The sequence below is a fragment of the Lathamus discolor genome, chromosome 1 (genome assembly GCF_037157495.1).
Source record: "Lathamus discolor isolate bLatDis1 chromosome 1, bLatDis1.hap1, whole genome shotgun sequence".
NCBI lineage: Eukaryota > Metazoa > Chordata > Aves > Psittaciformes > Psittacidae > Lathamus > Lathamus discolor.
Genome location: NC_088884.1, coordinates 53,533,331 through 53,554,546, shown reverse-complemented (window position 1 = coordinate 53,554,546; position 21,216 = coordinate 53,533,331). Strand labels below are relative to the sequence as shown.

The 21,216-nt window shown below is 38.0% G+C and overlaps 1 protein-coding gene across 1 annotated transcript in view; it reads right to left on the bottom strand.

Annotated features, from left to right (window-relative positions):
- Positions 1-21,216, bottom strand: part of ANO4 (anoctamin 4) — a 211,770-nt gene that overhangs the window by 46,879 nt on the left and 143,675 nt on the right. The window contains exons 8-13 of the mRNA XM_065671440.1: positions 20,861-20,962; positions 18,083-18,127; positions 13,243-13,374; positions 6,174-6,280; positions 4,176-4,231; positions 3,535-3,656 (exon numbers count right to left, since the gene is read on the bottom strand). Coding sequence (XP_065527512.1) covers positions 3,535-3,656; positions 4,176-4,231; positions 6,174-6,280; positions 13,243-13,374; positions 18,083-18,127; positions 20,861-20,962 — 564 coding nt within the window. The remainder of the gene's footprint in view (positions 1-3,534; positions 3,657-4,175; positions 4,232-6,173; positions 6,281-13,242; positions 13,375-18,082; positions 18,128-20,860; positions 20,963-21,216) is intronic.

Here is a 21,216-nt window from a genome sequence, read left to right as displayed (position 1 = left end):
ACCTAAAAAGCAGACATAACCTCCCAAGCACCTACTAGAATAATCCATCTCTCCTACCCTCATATATGCTGTACCTTTCCAATAATAATAGAAAAAATAAATTGAGCTTCTCAATTTTATGCTAGCCCATCACCTACCTTAATGATGAACTGTCTCCCCGCTCACACCCTTCCGATGGTAGAACTATCACTGACTCAACTGGGCCAAGATTTCAATCTCAGTGTTTATCAATAAGGCACATTTTTGACAACTATTAAGCCACAAAAATTCCAGACTATTCTGTGTTTAACAACCTTCATTATAGAATCTTTTGCTTTCAGGATGCCTACAAGGAAGTCATGGAACTAAAACACAGGCAGGTTTGGATACAAGCTAAGAACATACCTATCCTCATTAATCCTTTTGCAGGTTAGAATGAAATCCTATGCAGAACTTTTTACATCACAGAAACAAGTTGTGAGGGAGCTAGGGCTTTCCAACAGGTGTTTTGGAAACATGAAGATCTCGTGTTATGGCAGCAGGTTGAAAGGGAGTTGTCAGCTTACAAACAAGTCATTTAATGTAAACATGGAGTTAAATGCAAATTACTTGGGTATTAGCTTTGTCTTCAGGTTCATTTAGGTAAGTTTACAATCACTATAAATATAGTTTTCTCCTCCCTTTTCCTCCTGTAAATAACATGCACAAGCAGCAGGAGGAGCAATTTGTGCACAGCTTAGAGGAAAGCAGCAGTGATCCAAATTGTCCAGGAATCACTGCAACTTTTTCCATTGATTTGGGTTGTGCCAGAGCCTATAAGTGTAAGTCCTGCCTCTTTCCAATTGCTATAAATTCTAAGGATCTTAAATTATTCCTGTATAGTGACTGTGGATACTAAATTCTAACAAAAGTGTAATTAAAATCATGGTACCACATCTGTTGATTAAGAATACTGCCTTTGCAAATGTGCCAAGTCTGTACCTTCATTCTGCCACGCTTCAAAGCAGAGTGAAAGCAGAACCATGCAATTCCCCTCAAATTACTTTTTCCCATTTATTTCTAGTGACTAGTACCTCCATAACAGCCAGCTGATGAGATTAAACGAAATCTGGGCGTCACCAAATTGACAGATCTAAGCATGAGAGATCTAAGGCCTCTTTTTAACAGCTGACGGAAAAATAGAACAGCACTAAAGTATAAACAATTTCTCTTCCTATGTGGCAACTTGACTTTAAGGTGGAAATATCATATCTGTTAATGAGATAATTTACCTAGTGTATGCCTTAGGCTTTCTAAAGAATATAATAAAGGGGAATGCCAGCTAGCAGCCATAAATTCTGGTCCAGTGTCTGTGGAAGAACTAACATCCATCCATTCCTTTAGTACAGATGGCAATACTACTCCCTTCAAGCACACCCCACATAGCTGTTCACATGGGAAAAAAATAAAAAGGTTGCTCCTGCTGCAAACCTGGTACTAAAAACTCTTCTGTTTAAAGTTTGCACGTTGAGATACTTCTGAGTAAAATGAACAACAGGTCTTGCTGGTGTTGACAGCTCTTCAAGGAAAAATCTCCAGCTCACCAGACGTGTGAGCTGCTGAGAGTGGCAGTAGACACAAAATATTCAGCAGGAGCTAAGGAAACGCGAGGGATCTAGCACCTGTGAAGTGAGAAGAAAAAGGCATTCCCTCACCTTTCCTGTCATCCCTCTTTCAGTGAATTTGTTGGAGCTATGGGTGCAATCCAGGCAGCAAACAGCAGGCTACTGAGACTCATGTTGCTGTCAATGCTCAGGGAGCCTCACAGCTTTTCCTGCCCCCTCCTCTTCGGGTAAATATCTATTCTGAACCACCACAGGTGCAGGACACCATGACCTCAGCCAGGGTGTCTGCTATTTTGATTGCTGCATTTGTTTTATAAAATGACTGGGTAAAAATCTGTGGGTGTCACTGCCTGATGAAAAAGTAAAGCATCTTACAAAATCTTAAAAGCAAACCCAGGCTACTCAAGAAGGCTGCTACCAAGGTCCAGAACAATCACGTGTCTAACTTCACTCATTCTGTTGCTATTTTTTCGCATGCTTAAAAACCTTCCATATGTGAACCAACTAAACCCTAGATATTGGCTCAACAGAACAAACAAGAAGTATTGATGACCACTATGGACAAATGATTAAAAAACATTGTTGAGATAAGTTGTTTATACTGTGACATTAATATCTTACTGCAAAATTAAACATAAAAAAAAAAAAATCAGTATAACTTTATGCTTCTTTGCAAATGAGCAATTTCCATAGTGTAATCTGACACAAATTCTGTAGTTCTGTACAGGCCAGTGGATTAAAAAAGAAATAAGAAGCTTTCAGGATTAAGTTATGAGGTTCAAACACTTTAATTTGTTTTCTAAAGCATTTTAAAGATTATATGACTCAGTAAAATTTTTTTAATTACAGTTCTCTGTGAACTTTTTATCCATAGAAATTGAACATCTCCTATTTAATGAAATGGAGAAGTTTTACATGGCCTTAGTCAGTAACACTGTCCATCTCCAGGGCCACCCTCTACAACTCTTTCATCTAGAAACAATTTTGGGAATCTATAAAAACAAAGGTTTCTGTTAGTTATGAGACTTATAAAAGAGGAAATTAATATGCTGGACCAATTGCATGCTCTGTATGACCCTTCCCAATGGCCAATATCTTAATATTTTCTATGATCTCCATACATCTTAAGACTTTATTAATAGGCCCTTGTAGCCTCATATGCCTCTCTTCAAGTAGAAAAAGCCCATCAATGCCCAATAGTACTTCTGCCAACATGACCAGTAAAGGCTCTGGCTCTTTCTATATGCATAAAAAAATATGTAATCCTCTATTAGCACATGCAAACCTATTTGAAAATATATTTAAAAGGGCTATAAGAATTTGGAGTAACTTTTAGGCTTTCTCAGTGTTTCTTCTTTGCAGGCTGTTTCCAAGAAGAATACAAATCCAGGCTGTGGTCATGTAGCTGGACTGGGTTTAAGAGAGGTGGTACTGGACAGACTTCTACCCACCTACCACTATTGCTGCTGAACTCAATAGCACACTCTGTAAACTCTACTCTCTACCATTTGTAAGCATCATTAAACTTCATCTAGGGTTCCTTTCATGGCTGCTTTTTAGTAGAACAGAAGGTCTAGTCAGTAAGAGCCTGTTTTTCACCAAGCCAAGCTCTGAGGAGGAAGAACTACTGCATTGGACAGTCATGAAACCAAGTCTTCCCAGCCTCCACAGATTTCTCTCTTCCTTTTTTGTGTTCTCTTAAACATTCTGCAAACCCTTCATTGGAAGTCATGGTGCCAAGGAATTCTAGATGGAAACTTTCTTCACTTCAGCTCCTCCTACAGAGGCATCAATGAATCCCATGACCTCAGGATCACTTATTAAAAACAACATACTTCAACTGAGCTTTTCATGTTTTGTTTCTTTTTCCTTTTTTTTTTTTTTATTTATAAGAGATAACTTATGCTGAAAGCACCTATAATGGGACATACTAACAGCAGGAAAGTCTTACCTCACAAGATCCAGTGGTTGGTATTTATACCACACTCCCCAGGAAGCCCAGCACTCATAGAGCAGGTGTCTGTGGTTTTCTGCCCCATGGGTTCTTATTGAATTCTTACTTCTGTAACTTCCCTACAACACAAATCTGGACATTAATGAACAGCAGCAGCAAAAAAGAATACCTAAGAAGTCTCTTGCACTAGCAGTATGGATAACACAAGTTATGCAAACTCCAAACTTGTGCTCCAAAAGCTAAATACGACATTAAAAGGAGAATTTCCTCTGACCTCAATAAGATTTGAGATTATTCTTCCTAAGAAATTTATGGTAAATGGTGTTCAACTCAAAGGCTATAAACTGGAGAATCTTGAAGAGAAAACCACAGCATGATAATTTATCCTGTGAAAACATACAGATTTATCAAACCCAAATACATTTTGCAGAGCAGATCCAAAACAACACTCTCATCTCTTTCTGCAAGAAAGAAAATTAAAAAAAAAAAAAAAGCATTACTAAATGGGATGGATGTCAGAGCCAGACACAGAATGCAAGAGAGTAATAACATTAATAAGATTGAGAATAAATGATTATACAACTAAGAATTTTTGTGGGAAATGTCTGTTCAAAAAGAAAAACAACTGAGAAAAATACCTCATGAAGAGTAAATGCAGCTTCATAGGAGCCATTACTGAGCAATCGATTCAGACCTAAGAATCAAAAATCCAATTATTTACCAATAGGACCAGAAAAACTACTAAGCAAAAAAAGCAAAACACATTTTCATAATAAGCTGGCTAAATGAAGCTTGAAGCCCATTGACAGTAAAAGATAAATGTAGAAAAGTTAATCTTTCATAAATTTTGATTAACTAATATATAATACAAGCAAAGATTTGTTCATATATTAATAATCTTTTATCATTTATTATGTTGGAAGTTTAAAGATTCATTTGCCAAATCCATCTTTAGAGTAACTTCGGTGAAATCAAGACCTCACACAAGGACTGAAGTTTGACTCCATAAATTGTAGTCGAAGGAAGCTATCTAGATGAAAGGCTGTTTTTCTTGGTAGTTAAAAACTTCAGAGAAGATCTTTGTCTTTTTCCTATTCTCTTAGTCCAGCAGATTTTATAAGACACAAACTGAACATGTTTTACAATGTTGCTATCAGATTAAGAGTTCCAGTTGCTTTACTGGCCTGCAGTTCAAAAATACAGAGTGCAATAGTATAAGACCAGAAAATACATTTGAACCTGAGCTGAAAGGACTGCTATTTGGCACAAAAAAAGTAATTGTACACCCCACTTGGTCAGGCCTTGTCCCTCTTTAATGAGAACCTTGAAAGAAATAATGAATGATTGCTGAGATGCCGGCACTTGTCACTTGGAAAGTCACCAAAATAGGACTGAACAACTATCGGGCAATGCAAAACTAAATACTGGTATTAACAGCCTGAAGGCATTTGAGCCCCACTGACTGAGAAGCAGAGTCCTGATTCCCTTCCTAATTCACAGGGGAATGATAGCAACAAGAGCACAGCAATGAGAAGTACTAATTCAACACAGATAGCACTTTCAGTGATTGCATTAGTATCTGCTTGCAGAATATGCTTTCTCCCACAGTCTCTGGAAGAAAACCAAAACCTGTACAGAGCTTTGCTCTGCCCAGTCATCAGCACAAACTTGTGCTCATGATAGGTATAACACAAGTAGATATGTGAGGGAGTCTGGGCTCTTGAGGAAGGCAGGGACTGCTAGTGTGTGTGCTAGATGCAATGTCTGCAAGCATGCATGAATTCTTCCCTTTCTTCTCTCCCCTTTGCTCAGAGTCATTCTCAGAGATATTACAGCCTTCATCCCAGGAACTGAGGAAGACACAAGTTCTGGGATGTTTCTCTACAGCTTGAAGAAGGACAGGGTTTAAACAGCAAGGAAATTAAGTAGGCTGCAGAGTTTTATGGGGATTGCCTCTCTGTGATGCCCCAGTCTCTATCTGGTACTCAAGCAGTATGTCCTCCATCACAAGACAAAAGATGGCCAATGTTTTGTACTCCATCTCTCTTCTGCCACTGCCTGCTCTCCTAGATCTGCATATGTGCCTCTCCAAAGGTCCAGTCCAACCTCTATCTGAAAGTGATGCCATTTTTCTGTGTGGCATCCTGAGGATGTTCACTGGTTAACTCCTATTTGACTTAGAGTAGCTACAGAAATGCAGAACCTTCCATCTCCCTTAGGGATGGAGAGGTATTTAGGGAGAAGCACTACAGACTGAGATGTACAGCGGCACAAATCTTGCTATCCTTTCTAACACATTTTTATGAAGGAATAAAAGCTTTTCTTCATGAGTCTGTCTGTTTCTCCAGGGTTCTTAATCCATAAATATTTCTTGCTTAAGTCATTCTCTTTCTTTGCAGAAGTGATAAATCCCACGTGGTGACATATGTGCCTGTGAAAACAGCCTGATATTACAGGGAAATGATCAGGTCTTACAGGCAAAACCCCTACAAAAGCAGTGGGTGAGATGTAGACAGATCAAAACTGAGGTGATTAAAAAGGAAGCAGAAGAGTCTGTTACAAGTTCAGGCAGACTTCTCTTTTTTTTCCAGTGGGACTTAGTAACCATATTTAAAAGCACATTGCTCAGCACTTACCAATTTTATTTTTTCCTTCTTCATATTTCACTCTTTGTAAGATATGGTGTACAATTCTACTTCTTGTAGCATTATTGAAGAAAGTTTCTTTGTTGTGTATGATGAAGCTATATAAAAATACAAACAAAAGGCATCTCAGGAATCTACAGTAGCATGTTGAAAGCAAATACTGAGTTCCATTACATTCTATAGCACGCTAAAAATCTCCACTATGTGAGCAAGCGCAAGGAAGATTAAAGGACACCAGATTAAATGAGATGATGTCAGCAACAGTATTCATTCCCTAACAAAGAATTACATGGAGAAGTCTGAAGAGATGTCAAAGATACTTAAGCATTCATTATGTTAAGCATTGCTTTTAGATAATTCACTGAAAACTACAAAGTACTTGCACAAAAATTTGCAAAATAATAAGATTTATAGGTGCAGCTATAGAAATTTACATTTGATTTCTGTTTCAGGCTTTTTTATCATGCTTTAAGAGTCAGATGGAAAAATCTGCTTGGTAAACCTCTCTTACTGCAAATCAAATACTATGTTAGAAATGAAAAATATTATTTCCTCCTATGTTTGGTCCTGGAAGTTAAAATAGAGTAGAAAATTAGATTTTGGAAGCTACATACAGTTACACATGAATGTAGGTTTAATAGCTTAGCCAGAATAGCGATGAGTCCAGGAAATTTAAAAATTAAAAAGCCACAGAGTATGTTGTATTGATTACATTGGTTGGCATGGTATATTTTGAACTGATTTTTTTAATCCCAATATACATACTCAAAGCAAACAAGATATTTTAGCATATCATCATAATTACCGGAAAAAGGCAAAAAAATTAAGTGTTTAAATATATTGTTTAAACTTGTCAATTAAATACTGCTGAAGAAGTCTTACAGTGGCTTGAGGAGTGTAGCGCTTAAGGACAGACTCGGAAATCATAGATGGCTTTGCAGCTTCTGTCATTTGTAAATACAGGCAAGAAGTCCAGCCTCTGGAGTTTGGGGAATCTATATGCTCTCTCTTTATTATCAAAATTCTCTGCTGAATTTTCCATACAAGACAATCTGTTAAGTTCCTTATGTTTAGCTTCAAAGGTAGATAGTAAAGTAATTCCAAAAGTAGAGCTATAAAAGACAAGTTGCTCCAAGAGCACCATAATTAATGAAACCTGTTATTTAGATGTTACTATCTCATGTCTCTTTTCCTACTCCACCCCAGATACTTACAGGTTATTTGTGTGTCCACAATCTAATCAGTACTGTACTTCCTGCTTCCTCCACATCCCTACTAACCCCAAAGTCCTCCATGTTCTACATCATCCTACAGCATCCTACAGTGAAGGTGATATGATTTATGCATATTGTCTGACCAATAAGTGTGTGCCAGTTTAACAGTGGACTGCTACCAAACAGCATAGAACATTTGTGTGCACTGGGCACTGCCTTTTCTGTATAGACACAATTTTGAGCCACTGTTCCATTTCAAGCTGTTGATACTCATAAAGTAAGACTCTGCTCATCTCTGAGACAGCTGTATCTGTAACAAATTTATTTGAAAGGGTTCAGTATGCAAAATAATAACTAGAAGGATTTTGATAAGGAAATACTGTCATCACACAAGTCTTAATGCTTAATCAGATAAAAAGCCAACCTAAACTCTGAAGCAGACAGAATAGCATTATTTCCAGCTGAAGATGGAGCTCTGTATTAGTTGTTTTAGTATAGGTTGTTTTAGCGGCAGCACAAATTAAAAGACAGTAGTAAACCAGAAGCTAACAGTTAGTGGTTTTCCCACTTTGCTTCATTTTCTTTTAATGTCTGACTTTTGTCTCTGAGATCTCACCTCCCAGACTGCACTGAATGTTAAAGAACTGCGAAGATAACTTCTGAAATCAAAACAGCACAGTAATTTTTCATTCTGACTTAGCTATGAGTCCCTGTAGGAATCAACTGAAAAATGAATCACCTTATCTGGGAAACTAGTAACATTGATCCAGCTAGCACCAATAATGTTAGTCTATTTTCCTTGTCATATAAAGTTATTTTTTCTATCAGTTATCATGGCTATGTTATATTGTGACTACAGGCAGTTATTTCAAAACTTTTCCAAACAAGTTTTTCTGGATTCAGTCACTTCCATTTTCATGAGTCATGAATGAAAAAAGGGCAAAAAATCAAACCCTATGCGATCTTATAAAAAAAAAAAAAATAACTACCTGTTTAAAAATGCACTTTTGTCATTTGCATTCATTTATAAATTTAGCAACTGTGTTACAGCTTTTGATTTCACATGGCCAAGAAGGAATAATCACGTGTCTGTGACGCAGATGTCAACACCTCAGTATAATAACTGCCAGAACAAGCTAAAGCAGTCCTAAAAACATAAGTGCTGCAGAGGTTCTGCCCTGCCTAGCCTTGTGCCAGCAATACATCTGATGGCAGGAGGAGGAAAGGAGAAGGAGAATTCATCATGACTAGAGCAGGCCAAGGGTATGTTCTTCAGTGTTTTCCAACATTATTCATGGAGACATGGATGCAGAAGAGATGCTACAGTTCACCAAAAAGGAGTTTTGGGATGGAATTGCATGTGTAAAAATTAAAAATAATTCTCACCTATTTTTTAATATAAAAATCACAGGGTTTAAGTCAAATACTTAAATAATTTTTGTGAAAGTGTCTGTAGAGTAGCCCCAGAAAGAGCAGTTTCACCATAACCAAGGGGGAAGGGACATTTGGCACAGGGAACAAGAACAGGCAGACATGAGTGGGAGGCATTGAAAGGTTGAGAATATCTCAAGCACTTGTAACTATGTGTTACAACATCCCACTTGGATGTTGACATAAATTAGGACAATGCCAGGAAGGTTTAAGTTTATCTCAAAAATCACAGGAATTGCTCTTGTCAGGTAAGTATCATGAACTTCAGTGATGATTTCCTTGTTTTCCACTACCCTTCTCTCCTATTCTTCATGGGCATTTCTTTCTCTAAAACATTTGTGCTCCTTTCAGATAGTCTTCTTTCAGAGTGTGGGTGGTAAATCCATATGCATAGAATAGCTATCAAGGCTATTTCATGGTCTCCAGCATCCAATGAGGAATTCAGAGGAGAAAGACTTCCTCAGTCTATGGAGAATCTCACTCTTCAAATTTCAGTTCACAGGAGCCAGAGCTAAAGATGCTTCCAAGCTGGTTGTAGATAAACATTTATCAGATATTACTGAGCTATAAACTACATAAGGCATAGGCTTTCTAGAGAGGTTTTAATCCTTGTTGCTTTCAGATGGAAGTTTCCTCACCTGTTCTGTGTCTGTTGTCCCCATTAGAATTTCAATACGTAAAAAGGTTTGAATATTCATAAGAGCAAAGAGTTTGTTTCTAGGCTTGGTAAGGGTTTAGTCCACTGAAGGATTTGATCACTTTGTCACCTCATTTGTAAGATAAAAAATGAGTAAGGATTAACATACTATTATTTTTATTACCCATGAAGTTAGTGTATAGTAGATAATAAAGCCAGTGATTTGTTTCACAACAGCTGTAACCACTGGCCTGGTCCTGTAAGTCCATACTCAAAAGGAAAATCCAAATGAAGATAATGAGAGCATTTCTGGCAGGAAAGGTTCCAGAGTTGATTCTTAATTAATGCCCCGTTTAAAAAAGTCATTGTGGAAATATGGCTCTTACATTCATGCTGTAAATGACACGAAGAGTCAGTGAAGGTTAACTGCTTTGAAATTCTATTTGTAGCTTTCTTAATTAGACTCTGAACTGGAGATTTCAAACTATCTTTCCATGGATAACAAAGACCCTCTAATGTGAATTCAGCCAAGAACAAACTAGCAATGAATTCCAGTTCATACATTCTCCTTGGTAATTTAGCAGGTTGTACAAACCGTTCAGGGGTAAATTCATCTCTTCAGTCTTTGCCTACCACCCATTTGAAAAAAAAAAAAAAAAAAGTGTTACTTGTAATTTTTTTTTTTAATTTTTTTTTTTAGGAGCCTGCAAATGCAGGGAAAGGCTATTTTCTGCTCTACTGGTAAGACATACGTGCTAAAAGCTGAACAGCCATGGCCTAGTTGCAAAGCCGCAAAATAAGGATGTATGCATGTACACATGAATGTCCATCTTTACTTCTTTACTCCCCAAGATCTCCATATAATGAAATATTTGAGAAACCTGGTCTAGCAAAAGGTGTCCCTGCCTGTGGCAGAGGGGTTCAAACTAGATGATCTTTAAGGTTCCTTTCAACCTTAACCATTCTATGATTTTGTCTGATATTCACCATGTTGAAAGGTATGTTCCAAGCAAATGCCAATTGCTGGAAGCAGCACCAACTAAAAGCCCAGGTGTTATTTGAAGTAGTAAACACTATAATGAGAAGTATATTCTTTAGTACAGGAAAAACATTCAACACTGCACTCCCAGGTAAACCAGTGGCGGTAGCTAGCTGTTGTTTGCTGAAGCAACAGCAGGTTTTTACCTCATTTAACATCCAAGAAAATCATCAGCTGCAGTAGTTGCAACAAGATGAGCCTGCGGCATTCCAGTGAGAATATCACCACACATCCCTGTAGTTTGTTTGAAAATGGGTGTATAATTACCACTGTTTATTTTCATTTTGCCTGACTTTTAAGGCTGCAGCTGACTTCTTTGTTAATCTTAAAGACAATGTTTATTAATGGTTAAAGGATTTTTTTACATCATGTGTCTAAACCAGGATCACTTTGGTATGAAGAAAACATCAGTGGCATTGCCTGTTTCAGATTTGGCACATCACAGCCTCAAAACTGCTAAGTAAAACAGAGTCATGAAAATGCTGAATCTCTCCTCCGCCTTCCTCTGTCCTTCCCCCCCAGATCACTTTGACACCCAAATCACTTCTTAGTTTAAACTGGTTCAGTCACAAATACTCATCTGAGATAGAACAAACTTTATGTATTTTTCAGGGATGCCCTGTTTCATTCAGTTTTCAAGGCAATTAAAACTTCCAGAAACAAAGAGAATTTAAAACACCAGGGCATTTCCAAGTTTGGTTGCATAAAGAGTTGTTCAATTCCTACTGACAAAAGGTCTGATCAGTCCTTGCTGGTTTTGGTCTTCACTATTTTCCTCCCCAAATTCTGTATTGTAAGTATTGTCAGCCATCTGTCTTTCCATGCCTTTCAAAGCGGCTATCACAAATGAAGGCTGCATCAAAAGGAGTGTGACCAGCAGGTCGAAAGAGGTGATCCTGCCCCTCTACTCTGCTCTTGTGAGACCTCCCTTGGAGTATTGTGTGCAGTTCTGGTGTCCTCAGCATAAAAAGGACATGGAACTGTTGGAACAAGTCCAGAGGAGGGCCACGAGGACGATCAGGGGACTGGAGCACATCCCCTATGAAGACAGGCTGAGAAAGTTGGGGCTGTTCAGAAGCAGAGTAAAACAGACACAGCCAACAGGCTGGAGCAGGACAGGAACACAGGAATCCTGTCAGAGCCAGCACCTTTTGGGAGAAGGAGGGCAGCTCAGCCAGTATTTTAGCAGTCCCCACACAAAAGGAAATGAAGACTACAAAGAAAGCAAAAGAGAAAATGTCAGGCCTGCTGGGGAGTACAGCTTTAAAGTCTGTAGTGATGTAAAAGAAGTGCCAAATAACAGCAGGAACACCAGTTGAGCTACCACAGCATTTAACAAACCCTTCCTGTCAGTTTACAATGCAAACATGAGTGAGGCAGAATGAAAAATTATTCTTGTTTGTATATGTTGGTTCTCCTTATGTGCTGTAATCTTAAAGGAAGTTAATAGTTAATATTACTATTATTAAAATACCAATCAGGAAGTTCCAATTTCTTATTTTTTTATTATTACTGGTCTATTCTAAAGCTAATTTGCACCTACTTTTCATCTTGCAGGGCACAATAACTGACCCATCTTTTTGTTCAAGTTATCAGAAGACTCTCTAATCTGAACCTGGTGTCTATTCAGGGCACAGACATTAGTGGAGATAACCCTGGCTGGTGACTGGTGCTAGGAGCAAACTTCTGCTGAACTTTCCCTGGAGATTTTCACCTGGTTTTGGTTTTCTGCTGTATTTGAAAAAAAAAAAACAAACTTATAGAAGAGGAGGTCTGTTTCATTTCTATTTCAATTCTTTCCTATTGCAGCTAATAAATCCAATCCTGAAAACATGTTCATTTAAAGTGAGGCGTTTAAGAGCGTTACATCAACTTGGCTTCTCTTTGAATAAAATCACATTTCAGATTTTTAGATTTTGAGCTGCCTGTAATTCATTCTGTGTCTTCTGTTAGCACCCTGGTCAGTGCTGTATATTCTTTGTGATTTTATTATCAGTTAGTCAATGACTGTTTCCCATATCACAGACACTGTAACTACACATAAGGAATCCTCTTTCTCCAGAATTTAACAGCCTTGAAACTCAGCATGGGATCTGAGAGTCATCTGGGGCTTTTTCTGTTTTGCATTTTCCAAGTGAATAAAGGCTTCTAGTTGTCAAATGATTTCTCTAGTGACATTGGTCTAACAGCAGTGATATTGGTATGCTTGGACAAGTGTCACTGACAGGTCTTAACACTGGCATTTTGCAAGCAGTTTTGCTTCCCTAAAAGACAGTGAAAACAAAACAATAGTCTCTGCTTTCCTTAGTTACAACTGTAGAATAAACAGAATTCTAAGTATGAAATGCAGTATCAGACTTATTTCAGTCATCAGTGTTAGGACTAATTTTGATTATGCTAAAGTCATAGAAATGCTGAAATTAGAAGTTTTAATCACATCTTTAAGGGACAAAGAACAACTCCAATACTGACCCCAAAATTAGCCACCTGGCTACTTTAAGGACGTAATTGAAATTCTAGTGAATTAAAAGGAACTCTTCCATTGATTTCCTTTAGCTTTGAGCTGTACCTTTAATTATTAGAAATGTAGATGGACTTTATGCTCTCTCAGGAGTCTACCTCTCTCTTTTTGTGACAAAGCACTAATCTGAAGGCACTAAGACATGAACTGATTTTTTCCAAGGTGGATCCAGAAGGATAAGTTTTCATTTTGTAATTAAGATATAATAAAACACTCACTGATGGATCCTTTGTTGACTGAATGGAGCAGTATAGCAGTCATTCTCCTCCAGATCTGGCAGTGTCTCCTTGTCCAGTTTCATTGGCTTTCTAGGTAACCATCCTCGAAACCTGCTTATTTGTTTCTCGATCCTGCAGCAGATGAAAAGTGTGAGCATTTGAGACAGTGCTTTTTCATTACATTACAGAGGGCTTACAAAGAAAACATGCTCGCAAACTAAGCCATCAAATATGTACAACTAGAAAAGATGCAATGTCTTTGGGTTTGGGTTTTTTTTTGAGGCAGACCAAATTATATGTGCTGAACTTGATTATTAATAACCTGCTTTCATGAAAAGAGCATCTTATTTTGCCTAAACAGAAAAGCAATTGTGATGATACATGCTGCTATAAAACTTATTAAGCCCAGTAGGCTCTTGGCAACTCTGTAAGCCTTTATTTCTCAGCTTTTCAGTTAAATCAAATTTTAGGCTTAAGTGACACATTAGGCTTCGGACATATAAATTTGAGAACAGCAGAGACTGTGACAGACAGCTTTGGCAGCTAAACCCCAGCAGGTTGCATCCCTTTACTGCGGTCTGTATAGATTCTTATCTCACAATTGATGCTATAAAAAATAGGCTACTTTGCTAATTTTGTTCAACTGCAATGTCTTACAATACTACAACCTCCATGAAACCAGAATATACAATGTATAGATTAGTAGGTGACTATCACACAGATTTTTACATTTAGAATGTGAAAGCAAACTAAAATAAAGCTGGAGAAAGGGCAGATTTAACTGCAAATTCACTCATGCAAAGATGCTCACTGAAATGAAGGGAGAGGTAAGAACCAGAGCTGATTGGAGAAGACAATCTAAACCAAATTCAAATCAAAACTAAAATATTATAATTAAAAACACATAAGAAAGATGAGATATGTCTGGCATAATGAGCCCTACTCTCTCATTTCTTAACATCTTCAAGTCATAATCAGTGATCACTGCCTGCAAAAATAATAGACTACAAATTATAGACTATGCAAACACTTCAGTCACTGGCTCTTTCTAGGCTCTTTCTAAAGGGCATGCATGAATCAACATCCTTTGAACTTTTAAGTTCAGTTCTGGGTGAAGCTCAAAGACTGGAAAGATAGTTGTTTCTTTTCTTCTGACAGAAGTCAGCACAATAACTCTGTGCCCAGCAGATGCTTTGAGCTCTGCACAGTCATTTTGAGGGAGGGCAATCCATACCCAAGCAGCCAAGTGTGTGGGAAAGTGATGCAAAATTATTACAACCTTTCATTTAAAATGCATATAAAATTTCCTGGGATATACAACCCTCTCCCATCAGAGAGAGCTTTTTTTAATAAGAAAGCTAATGCTGATTTTTAAACATGGACACATTTCAAAATTGTAACCAAATTAATCTACTTGTTTTGGTACCATTTTTGCATTTCCAGTCTGGGAATAGCATGGGGAGGTGTGCAAACTTACCCATAGGACTGTTTGGAAGAACTGGAATGGGCATGCAAACATACCATAAGACACTAAATCAATTATCAGCTCTTCGTTGGCAGTGTTTGCACTGTCCCAGCAGTACAGAACACAGGAGGAGGCAGTTCGCAAATGCCAGCGCCCAAGTGCAGACAATGTCTGATCCTAGGGCTATAAAGGGCCCGACCAACTATAAATCTGGAGTTGTAGCATCCAGCCTGTCAGTTTTGAGCAAATCTATGCAGGCACTGATAGGAATGACAAAGGAAAAGTAAGTTCGCTACAGCAGAATTCCCTGTCTCTTGACCTCCAGTTTTTCCTCTGTAAAGGCCAAAAGCTCTACATTCCTGTGTATTCAGCAGGCTTAGTGACTCTGGGTATGAAAAAGGAAGAGGAATTAGGCAGAAGGGTTTTATAAATATCCTGTTCCATTCTTTTTTCTTAACTAAAATAATTTGAATTCTCTAAGCTAGTAACACCCCTTGCTAATCTTCAATCCTTTCCTATTCATCCTGCAAGTCAATGTGCATGTTTGAGATATGCGTGCTGCAGTTTTATCACACCACACATGCACGCACGCAGGCACGGAGTGATTTCCCCACTTAAGAGCAATGCATTATTCATGTTGGCTTCTCATGGAGCGTACTCAGAATTTGACTGGTTTGCTATTCCCAAGGCTTAGACTACTTGGCATGCTCAGCGAGCCTGCTAGCAAACAGGTCTGAGAAAGTTGCAAAGCCTGTCTGCAAGGCCCAGAACATACAGTACAGCCATCCCTAGAGAAAACAGAAAAAAACAAACCTTATTTATCTCTTTGGAAAAGAAAAATGACCAAATTCCTAAACTGCCTCCAGCTCACTCCAGCAGTGCCATCAGCCACCAGCACAGGCTTTGTACTCTATTGGAGACTGTCTTTAAAAAAACCCTGAAAAAGCAGTGTTGATGATAACAAATAGACACACAGTGTTAAAAAACTACTGTGTTTTATAACTTTTTCAAGGCTAATCTACACCTCGTTTTCACTTATAGAGAATTTTATATGCTCAGCTGAATACAGGAATGGTGTTTGGAAAGCAGAGCACCCTACACAAGAACAACAGAGTGCATGGAGTAATGAGGCACTGTAGAGCTAGCCACCATGAAAGAGAAGAGATAAAGATCTGAAAATTATATTCTTCTCACATTCCTTCTTTAAAAACACTTGTTAGCCCCATAAGGAAATTTTTTTTTCTCTTGATTCACAGTATCTCAGAGTCTTCAACTTCAGTCCTGCCCCTGCACCGCAAGCCTAGTCTCTACTTAGTATCCTCTTTCTGAAGATACCTATTAACTCACAAAAAAGGTTTCTCAATTTCAATTAAACTCTTTTCTCACTAGGAAGTGGGGTAGGGATTGAATCCTTTTTTCAAAGGAAGTTAGGAAAATAAAAATGTTTTGAATTGAGACTGATTTTTATCTGCTGGTCAGCTTTGATAGAGCTTTACACATATTGTAAAGCTCAATGTTGTCTCAACTTTTTTTTTAACTGGAATGCCCGTACTGTATAGGTACCCCATATTCTTCCTTATCTCTAATACACAGGAGGCGAATTTTGTTATTTGAAACTTTGAGATCACTAGAATTTTTAAGAGAGAAAATTCAAGTCAGGTTGACAAGCAGCAAGTGACCAGCTCTGTAACAAAAGTCCTCTTTAAAATAAATTTTGCCCAAACATCAATATAATGCTTGGCTAAGCTCAAAAAAATGGGCCAAGGCTTCAGTTACTTGTAATCTTCACTGAACTAGTAGTAGAGGAAATAGATAGTTTTACTGAAGCTGCACATCTGAGTTTCACATAAATGAAAATAAAGCCGAATATATTTTCTTTTTTTCCCATTGGGACTATTCAGTTACAGCTTTTCCACCTCAAGTAGCTATTTATAGACCTGAATATAAAAATCGAATTTAGCCAAGTGTTCTCATCACTCAGGAACTGAAATACCAGAAAAAGATCATGCCTCTTCCCATAATGACTTTAAATCACATCCTGACTTGTAAGAAAAGGAATGGGAAACAAAATTTCATACACCACATATAAATGTTAGAGTTTTCACCTACTCCTTCCTATCTATTGCTTTAGTCTAAGCAGCCACATCTTAATTAAAATCAAGACAAACTCCAAACTTAACAGCCGCTAGAGTATTTATTGTAAGCTGGGGGTGAAAAGTGTGGGAGAACCAACAAGTTCTAGAAGAATGGTGTGTGTCTGTTAGCCTGGGCTGACTAGGTAAAACACCTTAACTCCACAAAACGCCCATTTGGTTCTTACTAACGTAAATAAGCAAAAACTATAACACAAGATCAACACGGGTGCTCTTAAGTTACCAGCATGCTGTGATCGAATTTAATATACAAATTACTTTTTAATACGCTTATACAGCAGAGTGATAATAGTTGATTTATTTTCCTGTGGATATCCATGTAATGACATTATCTGCAAAGCAATACTCCAAAAGGCAGATTTTTCAAATTTAATTTTTCCCTCAGAGGTTCATGGGAATATTTCCACTGACCTCATAGTGACACAGTAGATCAAATGCTAGACCCTTTTAGAAGGTATATGAGCAGCACTGTGCCGTGAAATGGTGTGGTCTTTGCCAAGCCTGTGTATTTTTTAGGCTTTTTAGAGATATTTTATTTAATTGTCTAAGGTATCAAAAAGAAACTGCAAACTGCAGCATTGGAAGTCTTTCGCTGCATTAAGTCAGACATAAACTATGCATCAAACATAACCTTGTAAATATTTAAGAACTGAGTGAAAACACTTCAAAGATTCTTGAAAAATACTTATCTCTCAAGCTCAATAAAGTTACACCACAGATTAACTTGGTTTATTGCTTTCGTAGCTATCAACGAAGTACTAAGCATCCCCACAGAGGAAGCCATAAATAAATAATGGCATCACTACTACCAGTAAGCAAGGTGCATGGAAATGCAAAAAAAAAAAAAAAAAAGAAAGGCAAAACCCCCCAAACACAACAAACTGTAACTGTGGTATTTTAACCCCAAGAAACTCCCTAATGAGCTACATGAAGAGAAGAAGTTACGGTTTTTACGTTTCTTCTTTAAAAGACTCCATTGACTAACAAATATTTCCTTTTTCCTACGAAAGGCAACACTGATAAGATGAACTGTCTCCATGTTGCAGATACCTTAAAAATGCAACTTCTGCATTTGGTTTTGCACGTGTCCTAGTGTGTAATCACTTCCTCCTCCCTTCCTACAAACATAGCTAATAAACTTTTTCTTCCAGCTTGACGTTAACCATTATTTTTATTGGTCCCAAATGAACATAAACTGGACTGGCATAAGAATCGTACTCACCTATTCATGAACTTGTACCGACGGTGCAGGTAATAGATTTTTCTCCTGGAAGAACAGCAAAAATGAAGCCAGTCGAGAAGAAAACCCATCGTCAGTTACAGTATGAACTAGCAAGGAAGGAAAGGAGATTGAAGACAGAAGCCTGTAAGAGGTGGAGGAAGAGACTAAAAGAGAGATTAACAGAACTGTCACAGGAAGCCACAGACTCTGGTGGCATTTGAACTACAAGAGGGTCATACTTTTCCCATGTCTTCTCCTTTTCTGCAATTTGTCATGTGTGAATGACAGAGACATAAACTGTTGCAGGAATTCTATAGGACTGATACAACTATGAGTAAATTATCTCACATCCACTAGTGAATTATTAAGGCTGCATTTGGTGAAACACAAGGGGGAATCACTTAGGAAAGCAGTACCTGATGCTGCAATATGCTTTAACATATGCAGTACCAACTGCAACCAGTACCTGCTCTTGGGGTAACATCCCCTGAAACAGAATATAGGCTATGCGAGCAATTGAGCATGTGCTTGACCCCCCTTCCTCCCCCCCTGTCCCCAAGTATTCAGCCTTTCTCTCTGCCCCTCATACAGGCACAGCTGATTTCTTTTGTCAGTGCAATAAGCTGTGTGGGAATGCACATGGGGAACAAGTGAGCAGACAAGGGTGCAAGAGAAGACACATGCTGACCAAGCTCTTGATCTGCTTCCTGACCAGACCTATAGGGCAGGGTGGCCCTCTAACCAGGTGGTGTAGATCCAGAACTGCGAGTCCACCTCCCATCCCTCTGCTTCTAGCAGCTCTTGCTCTCCTTGTATGCGCCTATAACATTGCAGCCATCAGGACTTGACCCATTGCCTTCAGCAGAGAGATCATGTCTTTATGGAAGTTAAGAAAATCTGAGGGGTTTTAGGTGTGGGCTTGGGACTGATGCTCCTTACTGGAAGATTTCAGAGGCTTTGTTATTCACTGAAGGTCTTTGCTAAATCAAGGTGGTTTCTGTGTATCCTGAGAGGTTCCATCATGTAATGCTGAACTGTATCACTTCTGGAAAGCGAAGGGTTCACACCACACATATTGTGAATATTCATGTATATTAAATGTACTGTGGGAATGCTCTTAGTGCCTTGGAAGCAAGCATTGTTGGGAGCTTTCTAAAATAACACAGCAACTATGCTTTATAAACTATAGAAAACCTCCTGGTTAGTATTCCAGGTTAATTTTCATGACTTACAAATTCACATAACACATACAATTTTGACATTATTTTTGTTATCAGCGTCCAGATTGTGCTGGTGAAGTGAAATTTTCTAAACAATTTCATGTTGGCCAGCCTCCTTTGACCAATTCCTCCACAAGACAGTGTTATTTATCTTGCCCTGCTCAGCAGGAACAAAGAAGTGTCAAAGCCAAGATGCCATCCACTTCTTGATTTTCCTTCAAATATCCACTGTTTTATCACTTCTGCTTTGAAACAGCAAGGATTTTATTCACTGATGCATGGTCTTGGACATTTCCAACCTAAATTATTGGGAGCTATAAACAATCAGTAGCCCTTAAAACAGGGGGTTAGACAAGGGCACCTGGAAACAGGCAGTCTAGACTAGTGGTCATTTTGTGAAATGCTGGTCCTTGTTTTTAATTGGTAAACAGTACTGCTCCTCTTAAAATAAAATTTAAGAGCTGATCCAGCAGACATTAGTACATCACCATGATTTCCTTGTAACAGTACTGTAATAATTCTCTCTGTGGATGTGGAAAGAATGAAGCTGTGGACCTGAAGCAGGTCAAGAAACATTTAGTATTTTCAATGCTTTCTGTATAATCTCTGGATGACCTCTACTTTGCCACCTGCTGAGAGATAGATTTCAAAAAAGGGACTTCAGCTCAGCAAAGAACAAGCTTCTCACAGTGACTAAAATCTGAGTTCCTGGTGTATTTCTTGATCATGAGACCTTGTCCTCCTACTGGGGTAGAATCATCTCAAATAATGAGATGCACACTTTTGTTCCAGCCCATTGTTTCTACAGCTAGAACACTTTTTAAAGGAATATAATCTTGCAATGACTTGTGATAGATTTTATATTTTTCTCTTTAGCACTAAAATCACAAGAAAGAACAGCTGAAGTTCTGCTGTGAAAATGAAAACCAAAATATGTACAGAATAAGCCTGCAATTTTGTCCTTTATTCATATCCATTTTTCCTAGCATGTTCTATATGCTGACAGCTTGTCTAATACCAGAGGAATATTTCATCCTGAAGTAAGAATAAAACAGAAGAAATCCTACAAAGGACACCAACTCACTAGCTGCATTTTCGGGGTCTGATGCTTTCCTTGCTTAAGAGTAATTCCATTAAAATCAATGGAGTTTTACATCTATAAGCACTGCTAATTAAGAGAAGAATAAAGATCTCACAGTTCATGGGTTTGGGTCAGTTCCAGTGGAAATCTTTATGCTATTTTAACAGTTCTGATAACCAGTAAAATCAGTATTTTACATAAAAAATTTCATAGCCCAACATGCAAATGATAATAAATAAATAATAATAAAAATATCTGAATGACAATATGAAATGAATTTGGTTTTCAGTAGCATTTAATATAGCTCTTTATTTGCTCCACAGAAAAAGCATTTATAGTCTGAATTGTTTTCCTATTAGATGGGATACTTATTTATAATCTGTATTTCCATAATTACACACTATACAAGCAATTTACTGGCGCTGAACATACCAGATACGTCCAACAGACATGCACCTTTCGTGCAGCCTTACGTACCTGGATCTTCTTGACCTCCCATTGATTTCAATGAAATGTCCATTTAAAAAACAGCAACGCACAAGTATGCAGGGGGCTCCAGCACTGAAGGGATTAAAGGGCCTAAGGATAGAACACCCCATGAAAACAGCTGCACTACTACAGCTCACCTTATTTTCAATCCAGTATTGTATTGAAATTGCAGGCATTAACAAGAAAGAGCAATGAATATGGTAACTAAGGTACTCCATTTATATTTTCTGAAGATGTGTGGTATCTTATAGAAGAGCTATTCCATGTGCATTTTGGTGTTATTATTACATTAGCTTTACAGTATAGTGTGACTTTGGAGGTTGAGACAAAATACAACTACACCT